This window comes from Pteropus medius, unplaced genomic scaffold (genome assembly GCF_902729225.1).
Source record: "Pteropus medius unplaced genomic scaffold, Ma_sr-lr_union100, whole genome shotgun sequence".
Taxonomy (NCBI): Eukaryota; Metazoa; Chordata; class Mammalia; order Chiroptera; family Pteropodidae; genus Pteropus; species Pteropus medius.
This window is the reverse complement of record NW_024356336.1, coordinates 144,447-156,659: the sequence shown is the minus strand read 5'-3', so window position 1 is coordinate 156,659 and position 12,213 is coordinate 144,447. Positions and strand designations below refer to the sequence as shown.

The 12,213-nt window shown below is 38.2% G+C and overlaps 1 protein-coding gene across 10 annotated transcripts in view; it reads right to left on the bottom strand.

Annotated features, from left to right (window-relative positions):
• Positions 1-12,213, bottom strand: part of GIT2 (GIT ArfGAP 2) — a 46,234-nt gene that overhangs the window by 17,120 nt on the left and 16,901 nt on the right. For 4 of the 10 annotated variants that reach the window (XM_039861915.1, XM_039861918.1, XM_039861923.1 and 1 more), the window contains exons 8-14: positions 11,986-12,031; positions 10,763-10,814; positions 7,364-7,436; positions 7,014-7,111; positions 5,866-5,977; positions 3,108-3,250; positions 971-1,120 (exon numbers count right to left, since the gene is read on the bottom strand). In XM_039861915.1, the coding sequence (XP_039717849.1) occupies positions 971-1,120; positions 3,108-3,250; positions 5,866-5,977; positions 7,014-7,111; positions 7,364-7,436; positions 10,763-10,814; positions 11,986-12,031 (674 nt within the window). The remainder of the gene's footprint in view (positions 1-970; positions 1,121-3,107; positions 3,251-5,865; positions 5,978-7,013; positions 7,112-7,363; positions 7,437-10,762; positions 10,815-11,985; positions 12,032-12,213) is intronic. The other 6 variants (XM_039861917.1, XM_039861925.1, XM_039861920.1 and 3 more) reach the window with 4 other exon arrangements.

The window sequence follows — 12,213 nt, the reverse complement described above, 5'->3', positions numbered from 1 at the left end:
CCTAGACCAAGCCCCAGGCCAGGGTGCACTGCAGTGTACTTCCCTGACAAGTAGAGGGGTACAGACCTCTTTTTAGTTCTGTGGGCTTCCTTTAGGAAGTACCATTGAAAAGGGCCCAGTTACAAGTTCTCATTCTGTAGAGAATGATGAGAACAGTACCCACAAAGTCTTAGGCAGAATTTAGAATTTTTCAACTTCCTTTTCTTAGCAGTCTCATAAAGAATTACATATATAACCCCCCCATCTGAGGCAAAATCTGTGCTACTGTTAGTCGCATTCCTTTCAGGGATTAATATATTTATATATTTCTGGCTCTCTCAAAACGCAGTGAATGAGAAAATGCTGAGCAAATGGGATTGTTTCTTACCAGTGTATAAACCTGCCTACTGCAAACAAAATGTTTTCTAATATTATTGAGAACCTGCTCTGTGGCTGTTCCAGGCTCTGAGGATATCATAAATTAGTGGTTAAGTACCGGTGAAAAATAAAGCAGGGACGTGGGACAGGGTTGCCAGGGCATGGGTGAGTAACAACTTATAAGAATGAATAGGGAGAGCACCCCTTGCATGGGGCAGGGTTTGTCTATGTAAATGCTGATAAACATACATCTGTCCAGGGCTTTCATTTGCTGTGTGTCTTCATGGTGTGATTATTCTTTAGAACGTGCAATAGGAAGAATCACATTCATGGAATGGCACCCAGGATCCCAGGAAGCACAGAACAGTGCAAGTGTCACTACAACTGGTACAAACACTAGGTTGCTTTTACTTGGGAAGCTTTCTCTGGATTTATTTCTAATGAAAGCTACTTCATCTGAAATATCCAAGTACATATTGCTTCCAAAAAGACAGCCTGGCCCAAAGATTTTTAGGTCTGTTACAATAACTTTTTTCTTCCCTCTGACCTGGGATTCTTCCTTATACTATGGGGGTTAAAGAGTCAATCATCCTGGCATTTATTAACATGTTACCTTTTTCTGCATAATTCTCAGCTCGTCACTCAAGTTGTTATTCACCTTCATTAGCTGTTGTATCTTGGCCTCAGAAGCCACTAGGGCGTTTTTGACCTCCATAAATTCCTGCACAGTGACTGGTCCATCTGATAAATCTGAATCTAGGCTCTAAAAATAAATTGGGGAAAATGTTCACAATCTGAGACGATGATAACATTCAAAACTAACAGCTACAGAATTTCAATTCTGACCATGCCAGATGGATTTCAAAGTTAATCAAACCAAATCAAGGCTTCTGAGGATAATGCAAAAATAAAACATAAAGGTGGGCTTACTATAGCATTTGAAAAATTTTAAAGTCAATGTCTTCTAACAGAATAGGCAGTGGGGCTATCTACTCTGACACTGACTCTCTAAGTGCATTTGTCTTGTCTGCCTTTCCCTTGTCATTCATTTTTCCTTTTTATTCATTATTTTCATTAAGTCATTCATTCCAACAGATTTTTACTGTGCATCAGGCAGTGTTATAGGGGTTTGGGATATACAAGAAAAGAGACAACTACTTCTGTTCCATGGCATTTATATCCAACAATGAGGGAGGGAAAAAGCAAAAATAACTATATGGTATGAGAGAAAGTGATAAGTACTGTGAGAAATAGAGAAAATGGAGCAGGATAAGGGGCTGGGGAGCTGAAGTAACACTGAAGGTGAGTACATTTTAATTAGACAGATGGGGTAAGCCTTTCGGTAGATGAGATGTGAGCAATAGCCTAAAGGAGGTGAGGACATTAGTCAAATGGCTTTCTAGAGGAAGAATGTTCCAGCCAGCGGCAGAGCTCAGCTAGAGGGAGCGGGTGTGCAAGGTGGAGAAGAGGCGGCGGCGGCCTGTCAGTCCACAGACAACCCCATCAATATAGGGTCCTGTCATGACTTTCGCTTTTACCCAGTGAACCTGGTGCTTCTGGGGAGACTGGGCAGGGTCATATCAGACAAGTGGCTCTTGCCATCCCCTCCGCATTCCCTTCATCTGCAAATGCCACCATTATTTCCCTAGTCGTGTGAGCTGGAAATCTCTGGACACATCTATCTCCCCACTTCAAACATCCAACTTATTGCCAGAGCCTGTCTATTCTATCTTCCTGTTCATCTATTCTCAAATGTTTGCTGAGCCCCTCTGTGGGCTGGGTCTAGGCCAAAGTCCTGGAAATTCAGCACTGGGCGGTCCAGCCAGACCCCTGCTGCCCTCTCCTCAGGCTTACATTCTGCTACGGTCACCTCTCTCCTATCTGGATCTCTCAGTTCAAGCCCTTAAGTGGCCTGGGTTGGCTCTTCAGCAGTCCCCTAACTGGATTTCCTTCCTATATTGACCCTCCAGAATACTCCTAAAACAGAGGACCCAAAATGGCTGACCATCCCCTCCTGCCCTGTCTAAAAGCCTCCTGGGCTCTGCATTGCCTGCCGAGGTCCACGCTCTTCAGTCTGGAGTCATGTTCCTCTATGGTGTGACCCATCCTCTGATGCAGCTTTGAGTCCTGTTCCTTTTAAGCTATCTCTACACAGGACCAGGTTTTCCCCCAAACACCCCTGATTCACCTTCCCTTTGCCCAGACCACCCTTCCCTGCCTCTCCACATGCCCAAACCCATGTATCCTTTAAGATACCCATTAAGAGCCATCTCATTTACAAAGCCTCCACATATTCCTCCTTAGAAACAAATTATCTCTTTGCACTCTCACCCCTCTGCTGTTTGTGCTTCTTATGACACATGTCACTGTGTACCTTTTATAGCAGATATCTCTATTAGGCAGTGACAGCCTCATGGGGAAGAGACTAGACCTCATTCAGGAGAAGATCATCCAGAGAAGTCGCTCAGTAAACATTTGCTGAAAGAATAAAACAAACCATTCCTTCCTTGCAAGTTTTTTGAAGTCATAATTGCAGCAGGGCTGTGATTCAGCAACTGACTGACTCAGGGACAAAGGACCTCCTTTTAAAACTATTTACTTTGTTTAACCTTTGCTTGGTCCAAGCTTGTAGTAAACTCAACTTGCACTTTTCACAGGGCTAGTCCTCAAGTGATTTATAATTAAGGTAGTTTTGCAGGAGGAAAGATTTTTAAAAGAAACATAGTCTCCCTTTCTGTGTGTGACCTCACCTTCTGTCTGTTTGCCTTGCTTGCAGTGGCTTCCAGATCTGTGTCTTCGTCTGATGCCACGCTGTCATAGTCCGGCTGATCATTGTCTTGACTCTCAATAGTGTGCTGGTTATTGATTGTTTTCAGTATGAGCTCCACATTGTCTATCAATAGAAGCAAATAACTTTACTTAGGGCTTAAATAAACTCTCCTTTCCCCAAAAAAACTGTTGGGAGGATTTTTGGGTTTAGTAACTTAAAAGATGAAAAGAAAATGACAGAAATAACAATGTTATATTCACACTAATATAGAGATAACACTGCAGGTTATAAATCAACTAGCCTACTATAAACTGTATAGAGTTTTAAGCATCCCTCTGAGCTACTCACTAAATGTGGGCAAACTAATTAGATGGTTTAGGAAATAACTTCTCAGGTTAAGGAGATAGGTTCTCAAGTTTCTAATCATTCAGTGAGATAGTGTGTAGCTCCAAATCCTAAAGTTAAATCTTTATTAATACAAGATCGACTATGAGTCAATTATAACTGTAACTTGTTTACGTGGTAATATCAAATCAAAATAGAAAGGAAATTATTAAAGTTTAGCTTAGAAACTAGGTATTCAAAGAACAGGCATTTTGGTATTTACTCAGCTGAATGCCAGTGAAAGAGAGGGGAGAAGGGGAGGGAAGGGGGAGGGAGACGAGGAGGAGGAGGGAGAAATGACCCCTAGTGGACGCATGCACGCACGCATATCAGGAAGGTATGGTCCACAGGGGAGCAGGGGTGATTCTATAGGCTTTAACATATTTTGAATAAAAGATTTCGCAAATTATCCAAGTCTCTCCAATTAATTTTAGGCCACATAAGCTACCCTCTGGCCTTCAATATTGTTTCTGGATATTTTGATGGATACTATATGGGATAAATATGGGATACTTAAAAGAGATTTTAACCTTTAAAATTAGTATTTAAAGGACATTTGATTATAAAGATTCAATATAGAAACTGTGAAATTAATGATAATCATTCATAGCCGTTAATATATGTTTTTCTATTTCCTTCCAGTCTTTTTCCTAAGCATATACATATACTCATTATTTTCAGTAGTTATGGTCTATAAAGTTACTTTGAAGGCTGAATTAGCAAATATTAAACCATGTTCTGAGTGGAAGCACAGGTTTAGGTTCCTGCGAGCCTCAGGTCCCAATATTTTGGTCAAATGATCAATGTATAACCTTGTTTTATGTGTTTCTGTTCAGAGATCCTTTTATACATATATATATATATAGTTGATTCATTAATAGCCAACTCAAGGCCAATAGCACTGTAACTCATGCCTATCTAACACATGTATCTTCTCCATAAGGCACGTCGCAGCCTTCTTGTTCTTAGCAACCCTAGATAGCATTTCAGCACTACACTTGGGGGTCATTTTAAACAGTAAAATCACTAACAAAAAGCACACATATGTGGAAAATGTGGCACTAAATAGACATCAAAAAGGACACTGTTTACAATAAGAGTTAAAACAAAAGGCAGAGTTTTGCCTTGTTCAGTCTCAACCGGGTATGTGTTTTAGGTGACTCAAATTTTCCATAAATTACCATGAAAGTGCTGCGAGGACTGATTTTGGGGTTACAAATACATTTTAATGAGTAGGTAAATTTGCAAATATGGGATGGGTGAATGAGGACTGATTGTATATTTATACTTCATGTGGTATAGTCACTTGTACATATGTATGTATATAAATGTTTTCCTTACAAAACTAGTAGTATACTAAAAAAATTACTTTATACTGTGTCATTACATATTCTCTGAAAGTCTGTGTACTATTCAAATATGTGACTAAGCATTGCTCTATTATCAGTTTCTAATGTTTTCAGTGTTATACATATATATATATACATGTAGTAAATCACCTCTGATTATTTCTCCTCAATGCCTAGAAATGGAACCACCAAATCAAAGAGTATGTGTACTCTGAGATTCCAAATTTATGAAAGGACTCTCATCATTGCACCTTCACCAAAATTTTATAGACTTTTCTAGAACTTATTTATTTCTGGTTGAACCAGTAAAATCAAGAACAACAAATTGTTGTCAGTTAATGATTCTTTACTGTCTTTGACAAATGTGACATTGACCAAAAACTTAATTTTATGGTTTAAAAGCTTTATAATAAAAAATGTATTCTTAATTAAAAAAAAAAAAAAAGAAAAAAAGAACCAGTAAGAATATAGTATTGGGGCTGGGGAGGAAGTGTGTTCTTAAGCATGGAAACAGGCCCCTGACCTATTGATTTAGACTCAACAGGGCATCTCAGAAATAGGCACTTGGTGCTCTCTTTACAATTCTAAACCACAATAACTCTCACTGTAGACATATGAAGTTTATAGACGTTAATATTTAGAACGCATGTTTGTAGGTAAGCAACTAATTTCATTCAAGAGGGTTTATTTTCTTATGTACTTTAATAAAATCTAAGTCAGACTTTTGGGTTCTTTTCAGAATGCCAATTTTATAGGGAAGATAGATGACCCAAGAAGAAAAAAATCATATATAAATCTGAATAGCAGTCAATAACACTGAAATATTTACAATTTACCAGTGCTCAAAGAGCACGAACTTTTTGTCACAATATATTACTGGTAAAACTTACAGGGCTTTATCTAAGCTGTTGTATTGATGACTGCTTTAATTTTATAACTTTAAATCTAACACTTGTGTAAAGTTTATTAAGGCCAAAGAAACATTTAGAGGTCTGAAACAGTTACCTTTTGAACTAGAGAGAGGACTGCCCTGCTGTCTCCTCTTGGCATCACTGAGAATGTCGATAACCAGCGTGGCAAATTCATGGGCATTAAACCGAGCTAATTTCTGTCTGCCCTGAGGGCAAGAACATAATTGGAAATATTTCCAAATTTAAAAACACATACATAAATATTCACATAAAACTAGTCGTACTATTGTTAGGCTTTAGCAAAGAACTTTCAGCATGATTAAGATATTAGCAATCATAGCTATAACTAAATTAAACATTACCACTTTCCTTGCAAACGGTTTAAAACCATTTACATAAGAGAACAATATAACATTTAAGTTCTCACAATGCATATTTATTTTTGGGAGCAGAAACAAAATGGTTCTACTTAATGATTTTTTTTCTAACATCAATTCAGTTTTGAAGCAGACTTAGTAATGAAAAATTAATTTGGATGGAAATTTTAAAATTCCAAGATAAACAAAGTTATATTCTAGATGCTGGGACTCCATCATTATATATAGCTATTAATCAATAAAAATTAGAAGATCTTCCTAATTTACTCACCTTTTCTACTCTTGATGGATGCTTAGGCTGTTTTTAATGCTCTATTATTATACACAGAGCTTTGATAAAAATCACTGTGCATGAATCTCAGCATTTTTATTTTACTAGAACATAATCCCAAATAATTCCCATGTGAAAGCTACGCTTAATTTTGAGCCTTCTGAAACCGGTTAACGAATTGCTCTTCTGAAATCTGCAGCAATTTAAACTCTTATCTGCAGCATAGGAGAGCCCATCTTGCCACATCCTTACCAGCTTAGAGTACCCTTTACTACATACTTTATTAATTTGATTGATGAAACTTTCATTAATGCCTTTAGGTTGCTTTCTTTGATTACTAAGAGGTTAAACATTTCTTCACATTTGAAAGCTATTTATACTTCCTCTGTGAATTGTTTTATGTTTTTGCCCAGTCATCTATTCACATCTACTGCTTTTCTTATCAATTTCTGAGCTTTGTGGGTATCTATAAAGGATATTAACATTTCAATCAATCAAAAAATGTAAAAGATCTGTTCTGGGAAAATAAAATACCAAAATATCAGCTATTCTCAAAATACCACTACTAGTTACTTTTTAGACTTGGCCACTTGCCTGGTTCCGTGTCGATGAATACTCGGGATTGACCGGAAGGAAGGGGACGACGGTTGTCTCAGTCACCAGGGTGCTGTGGTTTTGCGTGGCAAGCCAGACTAGCCAGAGGAAAGAGCCAGAGATAGAATCTCATCACCACGGGTATGCCACTGCTCCTCTGAGAGCCGCGGTCCCCGCCTTACTAGGAAAACTCAGGAAAGCACACTCTGAAGCCAACGTATACAAAAGCAAATGTCCACACACATGTTATCAGGACAGAAGAAATTGGGGAAGTAAAACACTGAAGCTGGCAGCTTGTCACTGCCCACTGATAACAGAAGCTTATTAGATAAAGCCACATGTTAAGTCACCTGCATCAGTCTCTCGCCTGTCAACTTCATCGTACACATCCATGGCAAGTTCTTCAAACAAATGATTACTTAGCTGAAAGTAAAAAATATCAGGAACACAAGGGACAAGGATTAGCAGAATGAGTGGGGACTGTGACTTATTCACCCCTTTATCTCCAATGTCTCATCCAAAGCCAGTGCTTATTAGTAAATACTCATTGTTACACAGACAATAACATTTCCAATACAGTGCAGATTCCCTACAAATACCCGCCTCCCACAGCAACCTTACTCCTCGATGGTACTCAAATAAGAGACATCTAAAGTGCATATCCCAAACACAGGCTTCAGTTCTCTTTATGTGGTATCAACCCTTTAAGATGCTCTGCTCTTGAGAATGTTTGCCAGTTCCTCCAAGTATAGGGGATCTTAAACTTTTGGCAGGATAAAGATGCCAAACATGCCATTCTGAGAGGCTAGAACATGCTATTGTATGAAAACATCATCCAGATGTAAGCCTCTTTGATCTCTTCTTCCTCAGTAGCAGTCCTCAATCCCCAGAACTGAGCATCCCCAACAAAAGAAACCCTGTCTATTCAGTACGTTGAGCAGGGTCAGCCAACAAAACAATCCCCACACAGACTGGGTGCCTGCCTGGCAGCAGCCGGGATGGATAGGGTAGTCAAGGTCTTCCTCAATTCAGATGAGGCCAAACCCCTGCCAGGGTGGCTCCGGCTCCCTCTGTGCTTTTTTCCTCATAAAATGCACGTTGATACTTAGTGGCTGTTACTTTTTAGTTGACTGCTTTCCCATTCTGTGAGGGTAGACACTGAATCTGTTCTATTCTCTACTGTGTTCCACACATACACACACAGTACCTGGCACTGAGGTGGGGCTCAGTACATATCCACTCACACACTGACCACAAGGTATTTTATGTAGCAATTTTAAATGCTGGCTACCCAGACCTCTCAGGAACACATTAAAATGGATAAAACACATTGTTGGGTGAAAAAAAGCAGGATATAAAATTCTATAATTATGACTGAACTTCAGTTTTAAAAAAAGATATGCATCTGAAACAAGAATTAGAATATTGAGTCTGATTCCATTATAAATATAGCGAATAAGGATAATTCCCTTTTTCTATTCTCCAAATTTTCTCTAGTGTAGTTATATTATGTTTATAACTAAAAATAAACTCTGAGAGCCATTTGCTGGATAAGGTGATGAAGGACTGGAAACTTGAACCTGCATCATAAATACCGTCTCTTTCCTCTTAGGGGCTATAAGCTAATGTTGTTATTACTAACAATAACTACAACAGCAATACTGATTGCAGGCTTACATTCCAGACACTATGCTAATATCATATTTAATACTCACAATACCTCTATGAAGATAGAAACTATTATCTCACTTACAGACAAGGAAATTGAGGCACAGAAGTTCACAGCTTGCCTAATCACAAAGCCAATAAACGATGGATGTGAGATCCAAGTTTAAGTCTCTCAAAATGTTAACGTTTGCTAATTCAAGGACTATATTAGTCTTATTATATTTCTTTCAGCTTTTCATTAGGGAGGAGAAAGAGGGGAGGGAGAAACAAAGGGAAGAAGGAAGGCAGGAAGGAAAGGAGGAAGGTAGAAATGGAGATATTGTAGGATAAACACTGACTTGGCACCGATAAGAACTGTGAGGTCATTCTCATTCTCACCTTTAAGAAGGAGACCACAAGGTGGTCAGCAACAACAGCAGCTCACCCTCACAGAGCAGGTCTGATCTGCAACCCTTGCTGGATCATTACCTACCTTCCTAGGAGGACACCAAGGCACAGAAAGGGCTTCTTAGCTTGTCAGGGCCAAGATCTATACCTGACCAGTTTGACCCAGAGCCCAAGTTCTTGAGAGCTGTACTCAACTTTGTTCCAGATATTTATCTAGTGCCTGTCACATGCTAGATATTGCCATATGCCAGAGCTATTACAGATGCAACCCCGGCTTTCATGTAGCTTTCAGCCTAGCAAATATAGGATAGTCAAAGGGAGCTTGGGTTTTATTTACAATGTTGGAATTAAAATAAAAATTGGATTACATACTATAAGTAACTAAAAGGAAATCACAGAATATTTAGTGCTATCTGACTCCAAAGCTTATCATCTTAATCATCTTACTACATGACCTCCTTAATTTAAGAAAGGCAATAAAACACAGACACACAAAACCATAGATATAGAACACAGAGACACCAAACAAATTGCATAAAATACATTTATTTCATATTACAGTTAAATACTAGTAATGATAAATTCATTTTCTGTAATATTTAGTACTTTATATGCCATTCTAATAAAGGGTCTCCAGTGAAAAGGGGAATGAAGAAAAAGTCACAATTTTTAGGAGCTGCAATTTCAGCTGTGCTTTGGGAAAACTACCTACATTGTGAAGGTGGTCAGATTTCGGCTGCTTGAATGATGAAAGGGATGGAGGTGGGAAAGGAGAATACTGCAGGCAAAAAAAGATTCCTGAAAGAGGACTTGAAGGTGGCAGCTCATAGCTTCAGACAGGGGCTAATCCATAATGAAATATTTAAGCACATATACACACAAACACACAATGGGAACCAGATGGGAAGTAGGGCAAGAATGAAAAGGTGAGAGTTGGATAACGCCATTAAACGTTACAAAAAGAAGAATCTTGGTTCTGATCCCAAGATCAATGAGAACAGCTGAGGAGTGTAATCTGGTGGTGAAAACAGCTGAGGAAGTGCCCTGGTGAGGCTTCATTTGTGGGGACTAAACTAAGAGAAAGCATTCCCAGAGAAGTAGATTCCTGACTAAGGGTGAGGTGGGCAGCCTGGAAAGAAAAACTCAGATTAAAGTGAGGTTTGACCTGTAGAACCTGGCAAACTCTGAGCACATACCCTTGGGCAGGACCATCAGCTTTCTGAAGCACACATTTACAAAGCTCTGATAAATGGCATGGGATATGAGAGAGAATTACAACGGTGGCTGGATTCCAATGGCAGCAAGTAAATCTATGGTACTCACCATTCCAGCAACAGCTTTTATCATTCTTTAGCATCCTCTAAGGCCACAGGAAGTAATCCCAAGAAGTGTCCCACTTACTCATTTACATTGGGAAAAACAAGGAACTCTTACAAGGAGAAATTTCCTAATGTCAAAGGCATTTAAAATGACAGAAAAAAATGGCATTTGAAGCAGAGCCAATAAACTGGATATTCTAAACTTAATAGCACTTCCAGTCTTCACTGCTACATACTCAATGGTCTGCTTTTGATTTAACAACATCTAAGAGTATGAAACAGAGTCATCTGATACAACAGGTAACCAGCTGAGAACAGGTATTTAGCAGGATACATTTACAATACTGGAGTTCACTAGGAAACAGAGATACTCACAGATTGAAGTTTCTTCTTAGCAGCTTTTGCCAATTCAGACAAATCCAGGCTGCTAAGAAAATGTACAAAACTAATAAGCAAAGAAAATCATTTTCGTGAGCTCTACAGAAGATTAAGATAGCCAAGGGATCATGATATTAATTATAGTTCATGGACATGGTTAGAGCCCCAAATTCTAAAACCCAATAGAGTCAGTGAGAACACTTTAACTATAACAACTTGGTGAAAGTAACTCCTTCTAGAAATGCCATAATCCTGTAACATGGTAAAAAGAAAAATAATCACCTACTAAAAGACAAAAACTACTGCTAGGTTAGTCCCCTGGCCCTTGGTGTGAAAAATCACAATTTTTGATGTGTTAAAAAAAAGCATGATAGAAGAAAATACAGAAAGGGCAGAATGTGAAAAACCAGAATGGCAAGATTACACCTGGAATAGCAATTAATCATTTCTTAAACTCTTGACAGTATTTGTACAAAGAATTGGCAAAATTAAAGGTTCATTCCTACAGCCATGAATTCATCTGACCTTACAGACCAGGGGTCGGCAGATTATAGCCCACTTTGTGTTCATCCCATGAGCTAAGAATAGTGTTTACATTTTTAAATGGCTGGGGATAAAAGGAAAAATAACACTTTATAACTTGTGTAAATTATGTAAAATCAAACTTCTGTATCCAAAAATAAAATTTTATTGGAATAAAAATGCCCTTCATTTACACAGCATCCATGGATGCTTTCAACAGTAGAGTTGAACAGTTGTGGCAGAGGCTGTATGGCCCACAAAGCCTAAAATATTTATTATCCAGCCTTTAACAACAACAAATAAAACTTGCAGATCCCTGTCAGACTAAGAATATACTCTTTTATAATACAGAAATATTCTGTGAATATACTCTGTCAGACTAAGAATATACTCTTTTATAATACGGAAATATTCTGTGAATATAATCTATAGACACAATATACTGTCACAAACTGGCTAAAACTATGACAATATCATTGACTCCCATTTCCTTATTAATAAATTTGTTACTTGTGCTCTTTCAAACTTAAGTTTTTACATGGTGGTTTACTTACAGCCGTCTTATTTCCATATTGTATAGCCATAAAAGAGAAAAATGTATGGGCTTTGTTAAACACAAAATATAATACACTTAAACACTATACAACCAAGGAAATACTAGTGACAAATAAAATCGATCAGTATTTCAATGACCTTACCTCTCTGCCATTTGAGGTATTATAAAGTGCTGTCCATTTTTGTGATCTGAAACAGAAACCAAGCCAAAGTTTTGTTGATATATTGATAAGATCTATAAAAGAACACCACCATTATTTTCTCAGTTAGTATCTTCCCATAATTATGAATTATGTGAGAGAACAGAAGTTGCCTGATTGGCTTCAAATTCCAGAAGACCTGGACAGTAGCAAGGATCATATCTTCATTTT